The sequence below is a fragment of the Peromyscus leucopus genome, chromosome 6 (assembly GCF_004664715.2).
Source record: "Peromyscus leucopus breed LL Stock chromosome 6, UCI_PerLeu_2.1, whole genome shotgun sequence".
Classification (NCBI taxonomy): Eukaryota; Metazoa; Chordata; class Mammalia; order Rodentia; family Cricetidae; genus Peromyscus; species Peromyscus leucopus.
In genome coordinates this window covers 71443695-71470859 of record NC_051068.1, presented here as the reverse complement: position 1 = coordinate 71470859, position 27165 = coordinate 71443695, and the positions used below count along the sequence as shown (strand labels likewise).

The window sequence follows — 27165 nt, the reverse complement described above, 5'->3', positions numbered from 1 at the left end:
ATCTGTGGATGGGTACCAGTGAACACTGTCTCAACATACCTGTGATAGTCTGCAAGCTCTCTTCCCAGAGCTTGTCTGCTGTGACAAACAGGATCGGCAGCCAACGAAGATGGCGGCGTTTCTGATTATTTTCCTGGCCTTTGTTTCTTTCTTGCAGAAATGGTAGCCTATTTGGCGGCAAAGGGCTAGGACGGCCTCTGGTCTTTGTTTGGAGTGTGAATTATTTCACCATTTTTCAAAAACATGTGATCTCATTCAGAGGCCAGTGAGAAGCCACCTCACTGTTGGAGAACCTTCCTGTACCTCAATCTCCATGTACATAAAAGTTATCTTTTTCTCCTTTCCTTTTCTCCTCCTCTGTGGGGGTGTGCATGCAGGTACCCCTGCACCTGTGTGGAGAGAGTACAACCTCAGATGTTTTCTGAGATATGGTTGCTCATTGGCCTGGAGCTTGTCACGTAGGCTGGGGGCTGGCGGGCCCCAGGGATCTGTCTGTTTCCACCTCCACAGTGCTTGGATCGCAAGCACATGCCACCACGCCCCATTTTTAGCCTTTAAAATATAGGATCTGTGGCTAGAGCTCAGGTTCTCATGCTTGCAAGGGCAAGCACTTTCCAAAGCTGAACTATCTCACCAGCCAAAGCCCGAGTCCAGGTCTGGTCTCTCCCATGTACATTTGTTTGTATCACATTCTGGAGACTTACGGTTCTTAGAATCAATGCAAATTAATATTCTAATTGTATCAGTGTGTGAGTGTGTGGTGTGAGTGGGTATGTATATGTATATATTTGGTACATGTGTATGTGTGGATATGTGTGAGTACATATATGTAGATTATGTACATGAATGTTTGGTGTGTGAGTGTGTGTGTGTGTGTGTGTGTGTGTGTGTGTATGTGGAATATATGCGTGTGGAGTATGTGTTGTATGTGTGTGAGTATGTAGTGCATATGTGTGTATGGAGGTAGGTGTGTGTCTTAGTTAGGGTTTCTATTGCTGTGAGGAGACACCATGACCACGGCAACTCTTACAAAGGGGAGCATTTAACTGAGGGGGCTCACTTACAGTTCAGAGGTTCAGTCCATTGTTGTCATGGCAGGACATGGTGGCAGACAGGCAGACATGGTGCTGGAGAAGTAGCTGAGACACAATATCTTGCAGGCAACAGGAAGTGGTCTGTGACACTGGATGGTATCTTGAGCATAAGAGACCTCAAAGCCCATCCCCACAGTGACACACTTCCTCCAACAAGGCCACACCTCCTAATAGTGCCACTCCCTTTGGGGGCCATTTTCTTTTCAAATCACCACAGTGTGCGACTGTGTGGTATATGAGTGAGTGTGTGGAGCACACACATACACACAGGCCAGAGGGGAACATTGGCCATCCTGCCCTCTCACCCTCTGTTCCCTGAACCCAGAGATAGGCTGGCGGCTAGCGTCCTTCTGTTTCCACCCCCACAGCACTAGATTTACAAGCCAATGGCCATGCCTTGTGGTGATATTGTGTTGTACTCTAATAAAACTTGCCTGAAGATCAGAGGACAGAGCCAGCCACAGAGTTAGCTACAGAGGCCAGGCAGTGGTGGCACACACCTTTAATCCTACCACTCAGGAGGCAGAGATCCATTTGGATCTCTGTGAGTTCAAAGCCACCCTGGACTGCATGAGATCAATCCAATCTAAAAGAGAAACAGCCAGGCAGTGGTGGCGCACACCTTTAATCCCAGCACTAGGAAGGTTGAGACAGGAAGTGATATGGCTGGGCGGAGAGAGGAATGTAAGGTAGGAAGAGACAGAAGCTTGCTTGCGCCTTTTTGGCTGAGGACTCAGGGGCATTCACTCAGAGGACTCATGGAGTTGGCGAGGTGAGAAGTGGCTGTGCCTGGTTCCTTTGTCTCTCTGATCTTTCAGCATTCACCACAATATCTGACTCTGGGTTTTTATTATAAGACCATTTAGGATTCGTGCAACAATGCTTGGCTTTTTATGCAGTGCTGGGGATTTGAACTCAAGTCCTCTTGAGATCAAGTGCTTTTATCCATTGAGCTAGCTCCCGGGCCCCAATTGTTTCCTTTGTATGAGTTCATTTGTTCACCTTTGGTAGACCACGATATGAGCTCCAAAGGGGGATATTCTAGACCCATGCCTTAACACTCTGGATTCTCAGCCACTCTGTATTGAAAATAATAACATCAGTTAGCACTTCATTGCAAACTGTCCTGTCTGAAATAATCTGCTCTTCTCCTCCCAAACAGTCTCTAACTTCACAGCCTAATGGAGTAGATATCACTAGATCCAATTTATAGGTGAGAAACAAAGCCTCAGATGTGTAGTAGCTCACAGCAGGCCAGATGTAAATCAGCAGCTGGACTCCACGCTCCCCCTTTCCCAGCAAGTCTGCCACCCTCTTAAAGGCACAGCCCAAAGGACACATAAACCAGAGTTAACATGTAGAGGCAGGTTTTATTTAAACAAGTTACACATATTAGTTCCTGTCTCCCTTCTGAAGACCTCACCATCAAAGGCTGGCCCTAGAATTTCTAATTCAAAAACACTCATTTCAGAAAATAAACACATCCGGTAACTAGAAGAACAGAGAATCGTAATGCCAGTGTCGGGTAACTGATGAAACGTGTTGGGGGCTGGAACAGCTGGTGTGCTTTCCCAAGTACCCTGTCACTTCCTGCCCAAGCCTTTCTTTCTACCCATCAGTAACATACAAATGCCAGCAGAGGGACCCAGAGATGGGCCAGGGGGCGAGAATGACCTCTGAACCTTCACCCTCCTGTTCTGACTTCTCATGCCAGTCCTTTAGGCTGCTTAAGATGTAAGCTCAGCCCTCCTGCCAGCTGAAAGGGAGGCGGGAAGGGCCAAGCTTCTCTGCACCTTTCCTTATGCTCTTTAGGACTTTTCTTCCCCATGCTGTCAGCACACACACACACACACACACACACACACACACACACACACACGAATGTGCCCACACATACACATGCATATGCACACACATACACATGTATACACACACACACACACATGAATGTGCCCACACATACACATGCATATGCACACACATACACATGCATACACACACACACACACACACACACACACACACACACACACACGGGTGAGCATGCACACACACAAATCTATTTTAATGTAGCAATGTGTCTATGAGTCTCGGTGCCTGATTCTGAGCATCTTTCACCTGAAAAAAAAAAAAATGGAAGACACCTATTATGGATCTAATCAGTAGAGACCCCAGGCTGGACCCTGAGGAAGGCAGGGCTTTTCTGCAGTCCTTCCCTGGTAGTCTTCGGAGGGGTACCAAGGAAACATGGGAATTTAAATAAGGGCCTTGCCAAAGGCAACTGGAGATCCCCTCCTCCTTCCCTGTGCCCTTGATGCCTCTAAGAGAAAGGTCTGGAGCCTCTTGGCACTTGAACAGTGGAAGATGTGTATAGGAGGAGGGGAAATGTCTCTTCAGTGTCTTCTCTCATTTTTTTTTTTTTAATTTTCATCTTCACAGCAGAATTGTTTTTTCCCAGGAGAACCCAAGAAGCACAATGCTTCTTTGTTTCACTAAAATCCTGGGAAAATTCCGCTGAACTTGGTGGCTGGTAACCTGGCTAGGATTCAAGAGAGGATGGTGACTTCTTGGACATTCTTGTTCAGCAAGGTTTTGGAGGAACACAGGTTGAACAGCCGCAGAGGTAGGCAAGGATGGTCTCTATCATCAGGTTGACCTGTAAAGGACTGCGGGATGACAGGTGGTGGCGATTCCAGTGACATGTGTGTGTACAGTGACCCCCAGAGGTCCTGGCACCCTTACGCTGGGGCGTCTCTCCTGGCAGAAAGGCTATGACATCACTGGGATGAGCTGTGTGCCGAAGGCACAGTCCGAGGCACTTGTGAAGCCGATGCTGGCCAAGGTCCAAGGGTAACTAAGCCCTGAAGACTGGGAGGAGGGAGATGTAGCCTAGGGCAGCCCACAGCTACCTCACCTCCACTCTGGGGTATGGTCCATGGAAACAACAAATTCAAGGGAATGATACAATGTAAATTGCCTGATGAATACTCTCCATTGGCTGAGACGCTTGGGCTCTTCAAAAAAAAAAAAAAAAAAGTGTACACAGTACCAAAAAAGCCAAGACTTGCAGGTCCTATCTGGTATGTTGCTGGTGTTGGTCTGTCCTTCCCTGGCCAGATTTTGCTAGGGTTCCTGTCCTTCACTGTGTATACTGGTAGAGGATGAAGAGGGACAGGACCTGAGGACTAGCCCTGTCTTTGAGAACACTCTCGAACTGTAATTTTGAGAACTGATGATCAACGCCATCCAGACCTGGGGTCAGAAGGAGCCCCGCGGTGCTGAGAAGAAGAATATGGTGTTGTGAGAGACTGCTTCTCCCTGCCAGCAGCCTCCTGAGATCCCTTCCGGGACTGGCCCTCCCTCAGAGGGTCACACTGACAGGTCATCTGACCTTGCTTTGCTGCTGGCTTTGCTAAGGCGGCGCTTGTCACCGTAGTAGCTCAGGGGAAGGCGGTGGCCTGGAGAGGTTCCATTGGGCTCCTCTGGCTTCTGGCCATACCGCATGTGGATGAAACCCTCCCCAGAACTCTGCTCCTGGTCCGGCACTTCCTCCATAGCTAGAGTGTCTGCGTTCTTCCGGGAACCCATGTTATTACTGAAGTCACCCAAGAATTTCTCGTCAGAGCTGTTGTTCTTCAGGCACTGATGGAAGTCGGGGGGTGGGGTGAGGCTCTGGACTAGGCTGGTGGAGGGGCCAAGAAGATGGTGCTTATCGGTTCCCTGCCGGGGCTTGACAAAGCGCTGTCGGATCTTCTTCCAGCCCAGGTGGTAGAGCTCCGCCAGGCTGAGAAAGAGAGACAGTCCAGCCACAGCCAGCATAAAGACAATGAAGACGTTCTTCTCTGTGGGCCGCGAGACATAGCAATTGACCGGGTGAGGACAGGGACTCCTGCGGCAGACGTGCAGGGTGTCCAGGAAGACCCCGTAGAGGAGGTACTGCCCCACGATGAAGGCCACCTCCATGGTGGTGCGGATCAGGATGGTGCAGACATAGGTATTGAGTAGGGTGCCCTGGAGGACAATCTTCCCATCCACTTCCTTCCAGCAGGACAGCTCTGCCTTCTCGGCCACGGGGTACTCATAGGCACCCGTGCCACGGGCCTCTTTAGCTTTCTCGGCATCCCGCAGCTTCTGCTTTTCCTGCATGCGCACTGTGTGCATGGCGTGGCCCATGTAGACCAGAGACGGCGTGGACACGAAGATGATCTGCAGTACCCAGTAGCGAATGTGAGAGATGGGGAAGGCTTGGTCGTAGCAGACATTCTGGCAACCAGGCTGAATGGTATCGCACCGGAAGTCAGCCTGCTCATCTCCCCAGGAGGACTCAGCAGCAGTGCCCAGGACCAGCATTCGGAAAATGAACAGGACGGTGAGCCAGACCTTGCCGATGACCGTGGAGTGCTTGTGGACCTCCTCCAGGAACTCCCCCAGGAAGCTCCAGTCACCCATCTTGCTAAGCCTAGGAGACTGATTCCGAACTTTCTGCAAACAGAGCAGAGAGAAAAAGATGTCGGTGAGGGAAATTTCAAGATGTTTAGAAGGCCCCATCATGCTCTGGGCCATTGATTCATACCACTGTGTTCTTTAAGAAAGTGCCACCTTTGCTGGGTATAACGGTGCACACCTGTAACACTAGCACTTGGGAAGCAGATGCAGGAGGATCATGAGTTCAAGCTTCTTGTGGTCTCGTAGAAAGTTAGAGACTAGCTGGGCTACACATGAACCTGTCTCAAAAGAAAAAAAAAATGATTTGTGGATAGTTTAAAATAAAATTTATATGTCTAAAGAATACCCTCTACTAATTAAAGACTGTTTGGGTTTTTGTGATGTGACCTGGGCATCTGGAGTTAGGTCCTTAAACAGAGTCGATCTGACCCACTTTTGCACACATGGACTCAAGAGGCTGTGGTTTCATGCACAAGACAGACAAAGTCCAGGCTTGGGTGGGGATGGGAGTCAGGAAGTCCCACCCCTAGCTGAGGAGGTATTGGCAACAGATGGATGCTGGGCAAGAGAGAGACGGTTCTCTTCAGAGCTTTGCGCCCAGAGCGTCCCGTGCTGCAGCAGACGGCCCTGTCCCCTGCGCACGCTGGCCCTGCCCCCTGCACACGCCGGGCCCCTGCCCCCTGTGCACGCTGGCGGTACTAAAGGGATTGACATAGTCAAGGAAAGAGCAGATAAAGTCGGGAGGGAGTCGTGGTGGGGATAAAAGGTAGGAACTGAAGAGAAGGGAACAGGGCTGGGGTGGATTTAGCAATTTACTTTTTAAAAACATCAGTTGGATGAGGGCGGGGCGAGAGAGACAGCTCATCAGTTAAGAGCACTGGCTGCTGCTGCTGCAGAGGACCCGGGTTTCTACACCCACATGACAGCTCACTACTTCCTGAAACTCCAATTTTGGGGAATCCTGGCCTCATGGGCTGCTGCATGCATGCTGTGCATGTGAATTCATGCAAACACACACACACACACACACACACACACACACACACACGTGTACACATACAAAATAAACAAATAACCTTAAAAATGAGGACAGTGTAATTTCCTTAAAGCCAAATGTAGCGAAAAGTACCCTCCCATTCAAAAGTTAGAGAGGAAGTCCTAAACCAAGGCAGTCATGGCATCCACATGAAGGGTCTAAAAATCTTGTAAGGTGTGTGTTGCAATGTAGAGTCGGTGTCTTGTCCCCAGACATTCTACTTCAGAAGGTGAGGTGTCACAGCCTGCCCCTTGAAGACATCAGTCTCTAAGAGGCCCAGATCCCATCCCATCCCATCCCATCCCATCCCATCCCATCCCTAGGATGGAGAGTTAAAAAGACTCGTTTTGTGCCCTAACATCAGGCCCCTAATGAATGGTCTTAACCTGTACCTGGCTCCTCCATATTCTTTGTCACATACATTATGCTGAACTAGACCGTGTAATAGGGAAGCGCTCACCACCCCCATTAGGATATAAAAACCAGACACCTCCTTTGTTAAGGGATTTCTCTTCTCTGAGGGCTTTTGCTTCTGGGCCTCCTTCACTCTCAGTCTATCATAATGGCTACCTTACATTCCTTGCTTTTAAAACATGATTTATTTTTACTTTATGTCTACGAGTGTTTTTGTCTGCATGGATAAATATGTGCATCATATGTGCTCCTGGTACCTGAGGAGGCAAGAACAGGGCACTGGATCACCTGGAACTGGAGTTATGGATGGCTATAAGCTTCCATGCGGGTGCTGGGAACTGAACCTGGGTCCTCTGCAAGACCAGCAAGTGCTCTTAACCACTAAGCCATCTCTCCAGCTCCTCTATTAATGAGGCTTGTATTTGGGTTGTACCCTTTAAACCCTTGTTTTGTTGTTTGTATAATTGTCCTGTTCTTTTCCTTCCTTCCTTCTGTCTGTCTGTCTGTATGTATGGGTGTTTTGCCTATATGCTTAAGCACCATGTGTATGCAATGCCTGCAGAAGCCAGAAGAGGGCATCATCTCCCCTGGGACTGGGGTTACAGACAGTTGTGAGCCACCATAGGGGTGCTGGGCATTGAACCTGGGTCCTCAGGAAGGGAAGCCATGCTCTGCCTCTTGAGCTGTTTCTCTAGCCCAGTCCTTTGTAATGCTCCCTCACCTCAAGGCCCAATCATGGTGTCGAGAACCTTTCTCCTAGTAAAGTTACTTCCTGAAAAGTAAGTGTATGTCAGCTCCTTTTCCAACCCAACCATCTCTATTCCATCCTTATATCTAAAGGGGTGGCCTCTTAGGAATCAGGATTTGCAACAAGCACTTCAGATGATTCTCATGCCAGCAGGCCAGGCCCTACGCCTGGAGTTGGGAAACTGGGCTTGGAGTCTGCCATGTGTCTCTGAGCACTTCCTTAACCGAATCTGTTTCCTTTCATTCAAGTGGGAGGTTGCGCCACCAGAGGACCTGGAGGATCCAGCGGGGTGAAGAATGTGATGTACGCAGCTTCACACCATAAACGTTCCATGTGTTTTGAATGGCAGAAAACTTTTATGACTCCAAAAGGCAAGCTGAGGTGGAGGAGGCGATAAAGAGAAATGGTAGGGGTGGCAAGCTCCCCTTCTCCAGGGGCATGTCTACTGATCAGCGTCAGCTGCGGTGCAGCCGTGGGGAAAGACAGCAATGCGTCACTTTAAAGGCAGCGCGGGTTCTCAGAAACCCCTCCCGCTCCCTCCCCGCCCCCCCTTCCCCTGCTTCCAACTCCCATAAGCTTCAGGCAATATGACAATGCCGATCTCCTTCACGGCAGCGATACGGTACAATCATTCCAACTGTGGCTCCATTCGCTAAGAGATCCGCTTATAAAAGGTTGTACAAATGTCCTTTGTCCATCCATTCCAAGTCCCACTGGATTCCCAGATGCTTGCTGTGGTAGTTTGAATGAGAATGACCCCCCCTAGTCTCATACATTCGAATGCTTGGTCCCTAGTTAGTGGAACAGGTTGGGACCGATTAGGAGGTGTGGCCTTGTTGTTGGAGGTGTGGCCTTGTTGGAGGAGGTGTGGCCTTGGCTGGAGGAGGTAGGTCACTGGGAATAGGTTTTGTGGGTTTCAAAAGCCCACACCAGGCCCAGTCTCTCCCTCTGCTGCCTGTGGATGAGAATGTCAAGCTCTCCGCGGCTGCTCTAGTGCTCTGCCTGTCTTCTTCCCACCATGGTGATCATGGACTAATCCTCTGACTCTGAAAGCAAGCCTCCAATTAAATGCTTTCTTTTATAAGAGTTGCCTTGGTTACAGTGTCTCTTCACAGCAATGAAAACTCTAAGACACCCTGCTCCTTCCAGCGACTTCTTACATACCCTTGCGCCCAAAGCTGAAAGCCGCCACCACCACCACCACCACCCATTGCTTTCTATAGGTCTCCCTGCTCCCTCCTCAGCTACCTCGGTGATGCTCAGGATATTCATTCTCCACCCGGCACTTGTTATCTTCTCCCCAGTGGGGAGAGTTTGAGAACAGATAACATCTTTCCTTCTGTCATCCAGAGACTGGCCCAAAGTAGGTGCTCAGTAGATCTTAACTGAGCTAAAGAGGAAAAGAGGCACCGGTGGTCTCTGCCCAAGGGCAAGCCAATTGCTTGTCCCTTGCCTGTGTCCTGTTAGCAAGCTGAACAACCCAGGCAGATGGAGCCAGAGAAGTGGCTCAGTGGTTAAGAGCACTTGTTGCCCCCATAGAGAACCCAGGTTCAGATTCTAGGACCCACATGGAGGCTCACAACCCAAGCGTTCTGGGACTCTCTTCTGACTTCCTGTGGACATCTGCACATCCACATGCACACATAATTAAAAATAGAATAAATCTTAAAAAATGAAAATCAGAAGGGGAAGTTGGAAATGGAGAAAAAAGAAACAATATAACTACTCGTTAAGAGAACACAGGTGTAGGACTTATTCAGACTTCAAGTTCCTGTTGTTACCTGCTGAGCTTAAACAAATAATTCGGTCGGTGCGCTACTGCCCTTATCCACAAGTGGATGGAGAGAGACTGGGACTCCACTAACAGAGTGCCACGAGGTGACATATAACCATCACTGTGCACAGAGCCCAGCATGTGACACACAAAAGCCACAGCCACTACCGACTAGAATCTAGTTAGGAAGAAGGGGAACTAAAGGGGAGAAACGTGTGTTCCAACAGAGGAAGGAGAAATGGAAGGAAGGACAGAAAGGGGGGAGACGTGGGAAGAAACAGATACACAAAGGAAGTAAAAATAAACGACATCTTCTTCAGGAGCTGGGACAAGTATCCCACACTTAATCCTTGAGGAATTTTCTCTTGATCTTTTCATTCTATCACTCATTCCATACAAGTCCCCAGGGAAGTATAAAAATAAATCCAGACAACGACCGTGACGCTTTGAAAGTCTGGTCTGTCAAAGGTCTGACTGCTGGGTCCCTTGCTCGTGGTCAGTGGGTGACGCCTGGAAGAAGGGATGCCTAGGTTTTAAAAATTATGTGGAAAACCAGAAACCTAGTATTAGGACGGGTGTCTCATTAGGAGGGAATAACAGAAGTTATCTAGGGAAGTGTAGGGGTGAGGCAGACCCTCGGGTCCCTGGCAGAGGAAATAAGATGAAAAACCTTTCACTTATGACTTCCTTCTGACCTTCATACTATGACCTTCAGACTATGACCTTCAGACTCTGCCAGCACAGCTTTAAGTGTTGCTACCCTGTACCAGCTGTTCAGGTTTTAATGTGAAATGTCCATGGCTGGAATCAGTTTTGTAGTTACATTGAGTCCCTTTGGGACCCAGACAACCTCGGCCAAAGAAATTTGTAGATTAGCTACTAAGTGAGTTGACTGGGTGTACAGCACACGAAATGCTTTCTAGATTTTATCAGTTTCATGGCAGGAAGTGTGTTGGGGGAGGTCAAAGGAAGTTGCCCATGCCATGAATAAATGCAGTGAACACAATGGTAACTTCCCTCAGTCCTTCAGTTGTGGACCTCTCTGGCATCCCACTGTTTTAAAGTTCAAAGTCAAATCTCCCCAGTGAGACCCTTCAAGCACTGTACGATTCTATCTTTTCCCTGCTGTTTTCTTCATCTGCTCACTATTTAAGACATCCGGTTCTCCAGGCATATACACATACTATGCCTTTCCACATCTTGGTCTGAGTTCCTCTTGTTTCTGTCACCTAGAATAGCCTTCACTTCATCCATTCATTTAATGTTTCTTTTTGAGGGGGTGTGTATGTGTGTGATAGCCAGGTCATGAGAATTCGGCATGAAGGAAAGTCAAGCAAAGATCCTTTGCTTTTGCTTAGCTTAATTCCCTTTATTTCCCTTACAGAGAGAAGTTAAATGCATACTTTCAGCAAAACATGCTGTGTTACAACATGCTAATACAGCGATGTTAATGTTAATACCCTAAGGAAGGGTAAAAAGCTATTGGGTAATTCGATGGGAGCCTAAATCTGGTTTACTGGGTTTGTAGAGTCTTGTTGGGCCAGGGCTATTCAAAGAGCTGTGGATAACTAATTGTGTTCCATATCTCTCTGCAACTGATCAGATCTGTAAAATCTCTAAGCTAAAAGAGGTGATCCCTAGAACCAAAATTCTGTTCTCAGGACCCACAGCAGGCAGCTCACAATGCCAGTAACTCCAAGTCTGGGGAATCAGACACAATCTTCTGGATCCCAAGGGAACACACATACACACAAAATTTTAATATAGTAATAAAAATACATCTTTAAAAAGGCCAGGTATAGCAGTGTGTATCTGTAATCCCAGCACCAGTAAGTGGAGACAGGAACCTCTGTATGACTTGCTCAACAGTCAGGCTGGATGAATCAGTGATCAGACAGAGATGATAGATAGATACATAGATACATAATAGATAAGTAGAGAGATAGATAGATAGATATAGATAGATAGATAGATGGATAGATAGATAGACAGATAGAATAAAATATTTTTAATCAAGGAAGGAAAATGTGTCTTGAATATGCATTGCACTATCCTGTGGTCTGAGCTCCTAGGATGAATGAAAAGAGAAGAGAATGGAAAGTGAGCGGACCACCAGCATTCATTTCTCTCTGTTTCTTGACTGTAGCACTGTGACCAGACAACCTCCCTGTACTGGTTGGTAGGTTTCTGTCAACTTGACACAAACTAGAGTCACTTTGGAAAAGGGAACACCAATTCAGGAATTGCTTTCATCACACTGGCCTTTGATCATGTCTGTGGGGCATTTTCTTAATTAATAATTGATGGGGAATGACCCAGCCCACTGTGGGTGGCACCACCTCTGGACAGGTCTAGGACTGTATAATAAAGCAGCTGCGGGAGCCGTGGGGAGCAAGCCAGTAAGCAGTGTTTCTCCACGGCCTCTGCTTCAGTTCCTGCTTTTAAGTTCCCGCCTTGGCTTCCCTCAGTAATGGACTGTCACTTGGAAGTGTGAGCCAAATAAACACGTTCCTTCCCAGGTTGCTTCTGATCAGTGTTTTATCACACCAGCAGAGTAGCTGACTAGAACACTCCCACCGCCTCAGCATCCCACCAACCCACCATCCACCCCACTGCCTCACCATCACACCATCCCACCATCCATCCCACTGCCTCACCATCACACCCTCCATCCCACCATCACACCAACCCACCATCCACCATCCATCCCACCGCCTCAGCATCCCACCAACCCACCATCCACCATCCATCCCACCATCCACCATCCATCCCACCATCCATCCCACCATCCCACCATCCCACCATCCATCCCACCATCCCCATCCCACCATCACACCATCCATCCACACCATCCATCCCACCATCCATCCACCATCCCACCATCCATCCCACCATCCCACCATCCATCCACCATCCATCACACCATCCATCCACCATCCATCCACCATCCATCCACCATCCATCCCACCATCCCACCATCCATCACCACCATCCATCCCACCATCCCACCATCCCACCATCCATCCACCATCCACCATCCACCATCCATCCCACCATCCATCACCATCCATCCCACCATCCATCCCACCATCCATCCCACCATCCATCCCACCATCCATCCACCATCCATCCCACCATCCATCCCACCATCCATCCCACCATCCATCCCACCATCCATCCACATCCATCCACCATCCCACCATCCATCACACCATCCATCCCACCATCCATCCCACCATCCATCCCACCATCCATCCCACCATCCACACCATCCCACCATCCATCCCACCATCCATCCCACCATCCCACCATCCATCCCACCATCCATCCCACCATCCATCCCACCATCCATCCCACCATCCATCCCACCATCCATCACACCATCCCACCATCCATCCACCATCCATCCCACCATCACATCCCACCATCCATCCCACCATCCATCCACCATCCATCCCACCATCCACCCATCCCACCACCATCCCACCATCCATCCCACCATCACACCATCCCACCATCCATCCCACCATCCATCCACCACCATCCCACCATCCACCACCATCCATCCACCATCCATCCACCATCCACCATCCATCCCACATCACATCCATCCCACCATCCATCCCACCATCCATCCCACCATCCATCCCACCATCCATCCCACCATCCCACCATCCATCCCACCATCCATCCCACCATCCCACCATCCCACCATCCATCCCACCATCCCACCATCACACCATCCATCCCACCATCCATCCCACCATCACACCATCACACCATCCATCACACCATCCCACCATCCCCACCATCCCACCATCCCACCATCCCACCATCCCACCATCCCACCATCCATCCCACCATCTCACCATCCATCACACCATCCACCATCCATCACACCATCACACCATCAATCCCACCATCCATCCCACCATCCCACCATCCATCCCACCATCACACCATCCCACCATCCATCCCACCATCTCACCATCCTACCATCTCACCATCCCAACATCCCAACATCCCACCATCCCACCCTCCATAATAAACAGTATCTCTTCTTAAGCCGTGAGCCAAAACAAGGCCTTCCTTCCATAAACGGCTTCTGTGAGGTATTACTGTCACAGCAATGAGAAAAGTAACACAAATAACAACATCACACAGTGGTTCTAAGGAGATTCGAATCTCCTTCCTGAAATCCAGTGAAACAACTAATACTTTCACCTCTCAAAATGTGCTTCTCTGCAGCCTCCTGCCAGCTCGGTGAGCAAGGACCACGTTTCTCTACTCAAGACGGAATTTCACCTTCAGAATTACAGGTATTCAGGCTTTGCTATAAATGAACGGCTCCTCCTGCACTCTGTTCAGTGATTCCTACCGCCTGTTCTGCAGAGGAGAAACCCTGAGACAGCTGATTAAGGAAGCAAAGACTAAAGAAGCAGACCCCGGGCTTCAGTGTCTGGCCAATCTAGTGTAATGCCCGGAAGTCCCCTCCATCTTCCCTCCACGCATGCAGCTCGTCAATTCTCAGGTCTCTGCGCTTGGCGCTTCGCAAACTCCCATGAATGTTGGGCCACTGAGTGATTTCAGACATGAATCTGCTGTTTGGTGATAATGCCCAGGGTCAGATTTTATGCAATCAAGCAAATATTTGTTATGCTCCCTTGACGTAACCTATGCTATATATAGTGCTGGGGAAAGTATGTAGGAAAGCATAACTCACTTCATCTTGAACATTTACTGAGCGTCTTCTTACACCAGCCCAGTGCTAGAACAAAGGTCGATGTGACTCTATGGTAAAGAAACACTGTGCCGTGAAGGAACGCTGATAAAGCCAGAAACAGACTAGAAATGAAATATGATGTGCCATACAAACAAGTCAAACAGCATTGCCTTAGGAGCAGGTGGGTGGGTAAGAGGACTTCCTGGAGGAGGCAACCTTAGTAGATGTGATGTTTATTGGGACACAGAGTAGGAGAAGGGATGCAGGAGAGATGAGGACATTTCAGACACAGAGGCCTTCAGGAAGGAACGCAGTGGGATGAGAACTGGCATGGCTTTGGGGTGCAAAGAAAACCAGAGGGGGAGTCTGCCCAGGAGGCAGATTGTGGGGGACTGGAGGCCATGTCTCAGAGCCCAGCACATGCCTTGCTTCTGAGGGCAGACCCTGAGAAGGTAGCCCTCCCAGGGGGCTTGGGATATTAAGGACTACACAATTTGTGGTCTCCATGACTCCTTTAGTAATGGCTGCCGCATAAACCATGCAGGCCACAGGAGGCAGGTGCCCTTGAACACGCTTCCTAGAATTGCACGCTCACCTCTCCTGTTCAAGAGGACACATTATGAAAGGGGCAGCTGGGAATCATCTCTATTCTTTGGTAAGAATTTTATTCTTTGGGGTTGCACGTAGCAAACTTTCTCCTATAATGTCTCACAACAACTTCTGTGCGTCCAAGTCGGCAGCTGAGACTCACGGTGCACTGGAAAGTCTTTGGGGTCTCACAAACGGACTAAGCCTGTTTGTTCCACTGGCCATGCATCGTCTCTCATTGGAGTCTCCTCAAGGAATTCCCCTTCCATTTTGTACCGTGTACCTGGTGGTATGTATACCATAAAAATAACAAGGGATGAAAGGTAGCATTCACATGGCTCAAAACACCAAGGACCCAATGAATCGAGGCTGATCTTCCTCACTGTAAAAGAAAAGGACTAAAATGAATGAGCAGAGCTAGCTCCACTTAGGAGTCATTTTGCATGCCGTAGGCCTTCTGGGAAGCCGGCTTAGGGACTCCTGTCCCGAGTCAGAACACGAAAAAGATGGGAGCCACTGAACCTGCCTTCTGCCTGTGGCTGATCAGGACTGAGTGTCTACAGTAGCCACTGTCACTGTGCACGATTCCTTCATGCCTCCTCCCTCGGATCACTGGGAAACTTCTCCAAGTTTGTCAAAATTAGATTATAAGACCACTCCACAGAGGCTAATTCTGGACAATGACACATGCTCTGGGCAGTATCTTATAGATCTCTAGTCCTCAATAAAGGCTGTTATTCATAGTAATAATAACAGTCCCCCGGGGCTCCTCTGCGATCCCGCTCGCCATACAGTGGAATGCAGCAGAGAGAGAAGGTTGGCACGCTTCCCAATTAAGAGAATTCTGTTGTAAAGGGCCCCGGAGGGCCTCCTCAAAGAATGCCTCAGGCACAGCATTGTGCCAGTTCAGTTTAGTGCCTAGTGTTTACTGAGCGACTGCACTATGCCAGACAGTCAAGGTAGCCATAGAGTGCCAGGAGGAAGGTCGTCTCGGAGCTCTTGTGGACTTACTCTCACGTGTAGTTTTCTGATTCCCCTTCCTAGCAGTTTCCCCCCTGAAAACACGTGGGAAGAATTCCATGCAAAACTAGTTCAAGGACTCAGCTATCTCAATCATCTTTACTATCCTTGAAATTCTCAACAACATCGTCTGGCTTATCTAGTGTCACACACACACACACACACACACACACACACACACACACTGATGATGGTGATACAATATTTACTGAGTTATTTCGGTGAACTGAACACCCGGTAAACATTACAGACTGTTTTGTTTGAGCCTCACAACAAGCTCAGGAAACGGAGGCCATTCTCATCCCCTTATAGAGCTCAGAGTGAAATCACACTACCAGTAGAAGGTGGAGTTGGAGTCAAACCCAGATCATGGAACACCTGCCTGCCATGTTCCATCCTAACAACTGGGCTAATTTCCATCTAAATTACCTGCCCTGCCTTCCCTTGGCAAAGCCTCACCAGGAGAAGCTGGCCACTTGGGTATGAGGTGACTGGATGCTCATGGGACAATTGTTACGCTGGGAGTTGATTTAAGTAGTTGGAGTAATTCTTACTGTTCAGGTTTAAATTCTGAAGGGAATGAGCAGGCACCTGGCAATAGCTGCTGCTACTGAGCATGCGCTTCAGCTACCTCCTCAGCATTAGAAGGTGACTAGGGCCAGCATCCCTGGACCTTGATCACTATATAAGGGAGAGGAAGACAGAGGTAAGAGAGAGGAGGAAAGGAACAGATGGATGAGATACAGTTTTCCTCCTCCTCGAGCCAGCGGCAGATAATTGACTCTTTTTTAAAATCTAATTATTTTAGTCTGGCAAGGACAGATTGGTGGATTCAGAGACACCTGCCAGCGCACTGTTGTTTAGAAGCCAAGAGAGTGGAGGGTGGAGGCAAAGGGAAGAAAGAATTGTGCTGGAAAAAGCAATCATTTCCTTCCTGAAATGTTAAAAAGGAGTAGTTAGAAGTGGGTAGTGTGTAGAAATACTAATTTACAACAAAATATTAGGAGGTCTTTATTAATTACCCCACGGGAGCTGCTTAGTTCCTATGTAATTAGTAATGAAAACTATTTATGATGACACCCAACTGTCTTTATTGTTCCTATGGTCTTGTAATAGATTCATAGAGCCTTACAGCTGCAGACACAGACACCTCTCAGACTCCACCCTATTTTTATATGAGACAACTGTAGACCAGAGACCATAAGAGCATTAGCACCATTGAGAGCAAGATGGATTTCCATGTGCACAGCTCTCTACAAACCAAGATTTAAAACCCATCCATTAACTCTCGTAGGGAAGTCATATTATTCCATTTCACAGAAGAGACAATGGAGGTCCAAGGGTAGGGTAACTGGTCCAAAGTCCCACGATTAGCAAATGCAGCAAAGGGACCTGACTTGCCACTCTGATCCCAAAGCCCACTTTGTCTTGACAAAAACTCCTAGGACCAACAAAGTGTGACAGACCTGTATCCAGAACGCCAGTCTCAACTGGTGAGGAGGGCATTGCTCACTTCATCCAGTCCCACCAGAAGCCCGGGATTTCTTCTGTTACCTTCGGTTTCACTGGCTCTTGCTTATGCTGTTCCTGGCATGAGTCACTGTGTCAGGGGCCTCAGCCCACAGTGGTCAGAATCCCCAGACTCTTCAGCGTCTGCCACCATTTGGTCAGAATTCACATATAGAAAGTTATTTCCTTTTTTAGCCAGTAAGTGCCCTTGGCTGTGGCAGTCTCTACTGCTGGACTTCTAGCTAGCCAAACAGCACTCTGAGGTCTCGTAGCTGTCACATCATAACAAGGACAACAGAAACAGTCATAGCTAGATGATGGACTCATGGTTTCTAAGAAATACTTGGGCCAGGACTCCGATTTCATTGCTCCCTAGTTGAGTGGTCTCAGTTCCCAGCTCAAAAACAAATGGGAATGTTTAGTCAAGGGCACTAAGAATATATGAAGATGTGGAGGCATCTAGAACACTATTTGGCACATTGGAGGCATTCGTTAGTACCTCGTCTCCTTTTCTGATGTTTCCAGTAAAGACCATCAACCTTGACCCAATCACCCGACTTGACAGTGAACTTGAATTCTCAAGAAACGGGTTAGTGCCACTGCAAGGCCCTCGTGGCACTAGGTACTGGACGGCAACTGTCGGGGACAAGGAAAACACGGCGATTGGAAGGACACTCACGCACCCATTAGATGTTGCTTAACTAGGCATCAAGACCCTCTGGGCAAGACTGAGGAAGAGAGAGGTGTACGCAGGCCTGCTCAGATCAGGCTTGCCTCATTCACATCTTTAGCGCCTGAGCATGCTTCATGGGACTGAAGCACGAAAGCCCTTTGGATGTGTTCATAGCTGAAGGCAAAGGAGAAGCCAAGCAGCCTAGGTCTACTGGGACAAGAAAAAGGAACTTCTCTACTGTACACTGGGGTTAGAGACATCTCAGCCGGCCACTTCTGCCTCCTCCTGAAGCTCTGAACTAAGAACTTTCCAGGCTGGCATAGTTGGGATTCTGGAAGTCCTTTGTAGATGCCCAGTGATAGCATCTCATGAAGGAGGCTCTTTCTGGCTCCAACTATTTTGCTGCGGCTTTAGACAGATGCATTCCCTTCCCTGAACCACAGTGCATTGATCTAAGGAAAAACAGTTAGGTAGAATGGTTGCCAAGGCCTGACAACCCTAAGTGGGTGCGTCTGGGGAGCCTGGGACTTGCCCAGTTATGAGAAGTTGGCAGTTGAGTTTTTGGCAAAGTCCAGAGAAAAAACAGACTTTCTAACTCTTATCTTAGGGGTCAGCAAGAATGGTCCAGAGGGGTCAGGGTGGGAGTTGGGGGGTGGAGGCAGCATCTATAGTCATAAAAAGTAAGCAGTACCTTCTCAGAATTAGGTGTCATGGCTGGCCTTCACTGAAGAAAAGGCTTTTGTATCAAGTGAGATGTAATTCAAAGAGCTGGGGGCTGAGGACCGGGTCTGCTGGAGTAGGTCTTATTGCTCTATTGTTGGTTGAACAGCTAGCATGTGGCTGGGTGCTTGTACTCATGGATCCAGACCCTAGTGTTCAAAGTGTAACAGTAAATAGTTTTCGTGCAATGCGTTCTAAGCCTCACAGAAGAGTTCCTTCTCCTAAAGCTGAGGATCAGAGACATTAAGTAGTTTGCCTGAAGTCACACAGCTAATTTCCAAACATCTGAATTAGACACTGTCATGTCCTCTGTGCTATTTCAATCCCTCTGATTCTGAAACCCCAAAGCTCCCTTTATTTATCAAAGTGAACGGATTGCTGGATTTTTTTTCTTGCCCATTATTTGCTAATATGTCAGAAACAATTGATTCAGAAAGCTGCACTAAGCTGTCGGTCATTCACAAGTCAGTCTCTTCCAACAATAGGCAGGAAGCAGGCTATTCTCACAGGAAAATGGGCATCTCTCCTTTCTGGCTAGCTCAACCCTTGAGCCCGGAGCCAGGCCTGCAGGCACTCAGAGAGTTCACACAGACAGCTGCTGAAATCACCTGTGGAATGCTAGTCCTTCGCTGGGAGGAGGAGAGCTTGACCTCAGATCTCCTGGTTCAGGTATTGCAGGTCTCCCTCCACGTCCGGTCCTGAGTGACAGGCATAGCTCGCCTTGTCCCACTTTAATTGGCAATCCCCAGAGATGTGGTCAGCCAGCACCCTGGAGGCCAGGTGACACTGTGATAGCCTTGGTGACTGCTGGAGTCCATGACTCCCTGCTGCCTGTACCCCCGAGCAGCCAACAGAGGTGAGGAAGAGTCGGCAGGAAGGCAGTGGGCATCTTCAGTGGAGATGCTTAAGTGGAAGCATCAGGGAAGGATGGGAAGGACGAAAGAAAGACAACTAAGAACAGGGGCAGAGCAGGTGTTATCTCCAACAAGTCTCGGTCCTTTTCTAGGTCTCGGTCTCCTGGTCAAAAGAGTTGGACTGGCCGGTGTGAGACCTCTTCCCGTTTTAATGCCCCGAGACTTTGGGCCAGTGCTAGGAACAGGGATACGAGTGAGGCAGCTAAGGGATGAGAACAGTGACCGGTGTCAGGAACCCAGCCAGACACCGCTGGAGTTCCAAGACAGTGGCAAGGCAGAGCCCCAGGACTCAGCGAGTGACGTGGCTCCGTGAACATCACCTGCACAGGAGAAACAGGAGCCAGAGGGTATCCCTCTTGGGGTTTTCCACTCTGTACTACAGACTCCTCACTGGAGCTGCTGAGTGAGGAAAGGGCCTGGAGGGGTGGCCTCGGGTTACAGACTCCAAATGTCTCTGCTGGCCCAGGGGTGAGGGTGGAGACCTCACAGGAGGGCAGAAAGTCCAGAGTTGTCCCTAGAGAGCAACAAATCAGGCTGTCTGAGTCAAGACTCCAGGGACAATGGGTAGAGAAGATGGAGGCCACTTAACCCGCTACTGTGAAAGTCAGGCTGGTGTGCCTGCTAGCCCCAGGGCCGGCGAGGTCAGCCTGCACACAGGGGTCCTGGTCTCTCCTCTGCCGAGCATCCCTGGGTTTCAGGTCTCCTGACCCTTAGTGTCCTCCACTGCCCTTCCTTCTCCCAGGCCAGTCTGGCCATGCTATCCCTAAACCTTGGCCAGGAAGCACCCATGTTAGCGATGAGGAGTAACCAGGAGTCCCTGTGATGGACATGATGATGGGGCACTGGGAAGAGGAGACGGGAACCAGCTGGATGAAGACTGTGAATCTTTGAGTCAAGTGATGCTTTTTAGGTGGTACTGAGTTGCCTTGGAGCCCATGGAATCACAGTTCTGCATGGTGTTGCTACAAATTGGACCAGAGAGGGTCCTTCTACTTCCTAATTTTTCACAGGAGAACAATGAGAACCAGAAGGAGGAAGTGTCACGCCCAAGGTCACATAGCTGCTCAGGGCACCAGCCCCAGCTCTCCCACCCCCAGGTCTGGGTTCTATTGTCACGTGATCAGAAGCGTGATCAGAAGCGTGATCAGAAGCGAGGGAAGGAGCTGATGGAAGTCGCTGCTGCCTCCTCACGCTGCCTTCAGGTAGGATGGAGCCTTCCAGGCCTCCTCCCTCAGATTAACTCTCTGGATCTCATCAGTCTCTTTGACCTGACCTCAGGGGCAGCTGGGATTCTTGTACATGGCCACTGCACAGTGGGGCCATGATACGCAGCAGGAAGCTAAGCAGAGAATATTTTTAAACTGTCCAACATGCCATATGAAGAAAAAAAAAACCCACAACCAACACATTCTCCTAGATGCTGTGGAAAGCAGTTCAAAGAGATCCCATGCCTAAAAAAAAACATTGTAAAACACTGCTGGGTTTTTGTTTTTAAAGGGCCAATTCCCACTTAGCAAAAGTTCTTGGAAATGGACTAGTGACCCACTTCTTAAGATGCCCCCAGAGCACCGCGATTCCACAGGGACAGACTGCCCCTGGCCCCGCTCGCCTTTCAAGACAGGAATCGGCAGCTTTACCAACCTCCCTATTTAATTTAGCCAAGCTTCACAGTGGCAGGAACAGAGATGGGCAGGGAATCACAGGTACGGAGGGAGACTTGCTCCTTATCCAGCCTCTGGAGAGGCAAGTCTCCGATCTACTTCCCGCTGAGGTGTCGTTTTTTAGCTTTTAAAGTTCAAGTCCACCCTTACCTGCTTCTTCGCCTCTCCCTGGAGTTGGTGTCTTGGCGCTCTGGCTGCCGTTCAACTGCCCACGGTCATTTGCTCCTGAGCCTGTCAGTTTCCCCTCCCACCCTCTTTTAATCGGTATCCCGAACCCTTCCTCCTCCCACTTCTTCCTCCCCTTGCTCTCCCCACCCCTTTCCCCCTCTGGGTCCCTCCCTCCTCTCCCTCTCTTTTGCGCTCTTAGAATTTTGCGCTCATTTAAAAGTCGCCCCCCCTTCCTCTCCTCCTCCGCCCCGCCGCCTCCCCCCCACGCAGCCCGGAGGAAGATACCCCCTCTGCTCCCCCACCCCGCTGCCCTCTGCTGTCCTGGTGACTGTCCTTGTCCTGCCGGGCAGTGCCCTGCACTCGCTCTTTCCCAGCTGGCTCGGGCACAGCCTCCCTGGGTCTTTTCCTGCCCACCCCTCTGCTGAGGCTTCAGAATTCTGCTTTCCTGAAGCGCCCCCACGGAAAAATCCCAATTCCCCATCCCTTTTCTGTCACCAAAAAAAAAAGAAGGTGTCCATCCACACAGCCAGCCCTCAGAGAGTCCAGGGAAATGTAATTCTTTCAAGTCACAGCTGCTTGGCACCCAGAGTGGACACAAGGCTTCACCTGAATGGTGGAAGACCTTGACCTGGCGCTCCAAATGGTGGAGCTGCCTTTCCCACCACCTGGGGTCGTCTCTCTCCCTCGGCTCCTCTAACCGGAAGACGGCACCGTCTGCATGCCTGGTCCCGGGGCTAGGGGCTTCACATATGTGGCCTGTTTTATTCCACTGAATCATTCCCGTTTCTGATTCACCCAGGCAGGCGTTTTTCTGCAATGCCCCCGAGGAAACGGAGGGTCAGAGAAATCGAGTAACAGAATCAGCTGAGTGTCAGGTTAGGCTTAAAAGTTTGAGCCCATGCTAAAATTCACCTCCTTGGGCAATCTAAAGAAGTGGGTAGATGCCCCTGGTGTAGCTGAACCAGTGAGGGATCTTAGTATACTGATTCGTCATGGGAGAGCAAATTCAGAAACCGTGGTGCCTCCGTCACCTCAGACCACCTCCTCTTCCGATTTGTACCAATTCCTCTGTTTGAGCTTTAAACCCTGGGTCCAGTGGGGCTGTGACAGATGTCAGAAGTGGGGGTTACTGAAGTCAGAAAAACCAATGACTAAGAGCCCACAGATATGACAGCTGGGGCAAAGAATCTCAGCCGGGGAACCTGAGGGACAGTCTAGACTCCTGGACAGTGTCACATACCACAGCGGTGGCAGGTGCCAGGCCAGCACACAGATCTGCCTCCTGCTCCACATAGTCGTCTACTTGGTGCCTTCCCCATCCAGAGCCAGTCACAAATGGACTCTATTTTCCACCGGTGAATAAGCTGAGGGCCAGCAGGAGAGGACAGAACACGGGGCTTCCTGTACTGGACCCCGGGGAAGGGAAATGGCTCTGTGAGAAACAAGTGCAGAGTCTCGATCCCTTAGCAAGAATGTCCTGCGCCAGCCTGCCCAGGTTTGAGTCCTGGCTCTGCCACTTGATGCTCTAACACTGGGCAAGCCACCCTCCAGGAAGCTCGGGTTCTTCATCTGTGTTCTGGGGGTAATGATTTCCACTTCTCAGGGGCGTCCCAAGAACTGATGAAGGTCTGTAAGGACTGAGGTGAGTGGCTACTACAGGAGGGGCAATGGATCTGACTACAGAACACAGCTCAGTGTGGTACAGCATGGAGCCTGCTCCCTGCCCCCCCCATGCTGACTGTGGCTGGGTAGAGTTCAGCCCACCACGCCAGCACAGAGAGCCCCGGGTCCCAGTTTCTCTTCCAGGTTGCCCCCATCCTGCGACTTTGTCTCTACTTCCCAGTCCATCCACACAAGGCACTTGGTTGGGTGCTGGTTAGCCAGAGACAGCATTAATTACTGGCGTTTAGTTTCTGCTTTGGCCACCCCATGATCTATGAGTTAATATTCCATTAAACCCTCTCCCCACTTCCAATCACCCCCCGGTGAGACTTTCTGGGATCTTAACTGGCTGTCTCTGGCCATTTTCCTTTGAATACCTGGAAGACATGCCTAGATACAGGCACACTCATGAGACTAGACAGTCCAGAGCACAGCGGGCACATACCACCACCTTACCTGGAGAATAGAGAATAAACCAGCAGAGAAACTGGGTGAGCCGTTAGAGACTCCAGGAAGCCATGCTCAGGGCTCAGCATGGCGTCACGACAGAGCATACCGTGATGCACCCACAATACGTGGTTTTGAAGGACTTTGGCACCATGGTCTATTTCTTGCCAGACTCTCTCTGGCACTAAGGCCAGGATCCTGACAAAAGCAAGGAAAATGTCATTCAACCTGTAGGTCCGGAGTAATTTTCTAAAGGGACCCAGTACGGCTTGTCACCACAGACCAGAGAACATCACAAGCAGATTCCTGATGCCCTAGAAAGAAATCCACACAAGGGCCGGGGGCAGAACAATAGTTCTGTGGTGCCCTCTCCTTTCTTCCTCATGTTCAGTGGAGGAAAGAGCCCTAGAAAGAGGCATTGAGGGTGGGCTCCACATGTTAAAGATGGTACTGCAAAGCCAGCTCGACTCAGCGCCATGCCAACACACTTCGCAATTTTTTCACTTTGAGATGAAAAAATAGAAAAATGATCTTTTTAAAAAGATTTACTTTCTTTTTAATTATTTGTATGTGTGTGTATTTGTGCGGAGATGTGTGCACATGAGTGCAGTGCCTATCCAGGCCAGAAGAGGGTGCCAGATCTCCCTGGATCTGGAGTTACAGTTACAGCTGACAGTCATGATAGCTGGAAACTGGGTCCTCTGTAAGACCAGCAAGTGCTCTGAACTACATTGAGCCATCGTTCCAGCCCATAGAAAAACAATCTCATGAAAACCATATGAAATATATATATGTATATACATATATATATACATATATACATACACACACACACACACACACACACACATCACAGCCTTGACGAAGACTCATTGGCCACCTCTTTGGACTCAGTCAACGCTGAGAAACAAAAGCCACAAGGAACTGCTGTTCTAATTGCAAAATAGAGTTCTTAATTATAAAAAACAATTAATATAAACACAGTATTGTATATATAACAAATTGCTAAATCATGTGAGGGAAAAATCCTTTGTGAGAGTGTGATTGATGTGTTATGTAGCAAAGGAGCAAGAAGCGAACATTTTTACTTCACAATGCTGGCGGATAAACAGGATGATATTATTCCCATTTTAGTGTAAAAAAGCTCAGACTCAAAGAAGTTGAGTAACTTGCTCAAGGTTATTTAAGACATGGAGAAAAGTTCTACCTGAGGCGAAGGGTCATCACTTTGTCCCACAGCTGTAAAGAAAGTAGAGACCCCACTGGCCTAGTAAGAAAGGGGCACGGGATACCCCAAGTAAGAGCATGAAAAGAATGGGCGCCACCCCGGCAGGAGGACTTTTCCCTGTAACTACAGGGGTGACTCAGCACCACCTGAGATTCCCACATTCTCCACTGAGGTTCTTAAAGGTGGCATCTCAAAACTCCCTTCTTTCCCCCCTTTAGAAGCAGTGGAGGTGGGGGGGGGCGGAGGAGACACATTTTCCATGTCCCCTTCACCCGGTGAATCTCTGGCTCTTCAGGTTTCCCTCTCAAGATACTGCGGTCCAGATGTTTGAACAACCACCTCCTTTACAGCCTACATGAGAACACGTGCAAGTAATTTCTGCCAGCGCTAATTGCAAGAGCAAAAGGAGTCCCCGGCGCCTAATTGGAGGGTGTAAATGGGTAATTGGAGCTGTGGTTAGTGGGCTGAGGTCACACTTCTCTGCTGGTTGGGATGCAAACAGGGCAGGCTTAAGCCATCCCTTTAGGACTTTTACTTTCCCCAACGGTGGTCAGGAAAAGGGACAAGAACACCTTGTTCGGAGAAGCAGAAAGAAAAGAAACATGGACTCCCTCGCTCCTGCTCCTTCATTCTCTATTCTAATCACATTTCAAGTGCTAATCCCAAAAGACAAGGTTAAAAATCGTATCCAGACCTAATCGGGCTTAGGGGTCCTCTGGGGTATAGACTTCAGAACTCTTTTGAGGTGGCCTGAGCCAAAGAAGAGGAGGAAGAGCAGGACTCCCCATCCTCACCCTCATAGTCATCATCACCGCCCCTAACACCAAGCCATCTGGATTCTTTCCCACTGAAGTCAGACTATGGGGCAAATACTAGGTCCGTGAGAGTCCAGGACTGGACATTTCATTCTATAACAAAAATGTGGGATCTTTGCCTGGGGCATCTTGGGGCAGTCGGCATTTGCTCTCCAAGTCCAGGAAATCCCTGAAACTAAACTATTGAAAATCTTAAACATTGTGCCTCTTACAGACAAGGTCTAGAGATTACAACCTACCTACCTTCCCTCCTTCTTTCCTTCTTTCCTTTCTTCCTCCCTTCCTTTCTTCCCAGGGACGGCATATGAAAAGCCTGACGTGTTGCCAGTGGAATCTATGCTGGAGGTACCCGAGACCGAGGACTTCAATCCCTCCAGGCCTGCCCCGCCTGCCGGATATTCCACTAAGCCAAGGAAAAAACAACCCTTGTGTCCTGAGGGCAGACTTTATGGCGTATGCATGTCATGTTCTCACCCATCCAACTGTTACCGGTTCTTGTGATCCTCCTACTCTATTTGCTCTTTATGATTTTCTTTCTCTCTCCTGCGGTGGCTTCCATGACATTAGAAATGATTCTGAGATTGTGACAACGGCAGGAATTAAAGCTCTTATGCAGGTCATGGGGAAAACCCAGAAGGCTGGTGGCAGAAAACCTAGATGGAGTGACACATAGATAGGATACAAGACAAGAGCTGTCCAGAACTAGTCAGAAGACAGCTTGACGAGTTACAGAGAGATGAAGAAGGACTTAAGCTGGGAGGAAGCTGAAGTCTGGAACCTTAAACCATTGCTTGTATTTCTGGGCTTTCTGAGAAACCGCAAGTAGATGGCCTCTGGGATGATAACCTCAGATGTTCTGATAATTATTAACCTGTGAAATAAGCTGATATACTTTGGCTTTCTTCCTGGGAGCTATGTGCAATCAAGGGGCACGGGGTACACTTTGCTGATTTCCAAAAAGAACTTTCGAAACTACTGTGAAAAACCCAATCACCTGCTGAATGTTCTCATCCCCTATTTCCTTGTATTATTACAATAAAAGACTAGAGTTGAGTCGGATCGGGAGAAGGCAGAGAAGACACACATCTCCAGATCTGACAAGACTCGTCAGCTTGCACCAACCCGTGTGTCCGAGTCTTTTCTTGTGCCTGCCAGGCGTCCCTGCCCTTCGAGACCCTCGAGAGTGCTGAGGCTGGTCCCCAGCACTCCCTTCCTTCCTTCCTCCCTTCCTTCCTTCCTCTTCCTTTCTTCCTTCCTTCCTCTTCCTTCCTTCTTTCCTTTTTCTTTTTTTCTTCCTTCCTTCCTCTTCCTTCCTTCCTCTTCTCTTCCTTCTTTTCCTTCTCTCTCCTCCTTCCTTCCTTCCTTCCTTCCTTCCTTCCTTCCTCTTCCTTCCTTCCTTCCTTCCTTCCTTCCTTCCTTCCTTCCTTCCTCCCTCCTTCCTTCCTTCCTTCCTTCCTTCCTCCCCCCCCCCCCCCCCCCCCCCCCCCCCCCCCCCCCCCCCCCCCCCCCCCCCCCCCCCCCCCCC

General features: G+C 49.2%; 1 protein-coding gene and 1 long non-coding RNA gene across 3 annotated transcripts; one reads left to right on the top strand and one right to left on the bottom strand.

The window, feature by feature from the left end:
* Positions 1 to 3459: 3459 nt before the first annotated feature.
* Positions 3460 to 25966, bottom strand: Gja5 (gap junction protein alpha 5). Of its 2 annotated transcripts, none has more exons than XM_028854121.2 (2): positions 21471 to 21581; positions 3460 to 5576 (listed from the first exon to the last, which is right to left on the bottom strand). In XM_028854121.2, the coding sequence occupies exon 2, from the start codon at positions 5541 to 5543 to the stop codon at positions 4464 to 4466; it is 1080 nt and encodes a 359-aa protein (XP_028709954.1). In that variant the 5' UTR covers positions 5544 to 5576; positions 21471 to 21581; the 3' UTR covers positions 3460 to 4463. The 2 variants fall into 2 exon arrangements, with proteins under 2 accessions (XP_028709954.1, XP_037062812.1); XM_037206917.1 differs by lacking the exon at positions 21471 to 21581 and adding an exon at positions 25884 to 25966 and having other exon boundaries at positions 3491 to 5576.
* LOC119088200 lies at positions 22401 to 26761 on the top strand. The gene is made up of 3 exons (XR_005091808.1): positions 22401 to 23130; positions 25121 to 25265; positions 25936 to 26761. It is a non-coding gene; the product is annotated as an uncharacterized LOC119088200 (long non-coding RNA).
* The last annotated feature ends 404 nt before the right edge of the window (positions 26762 to 27165 follow it).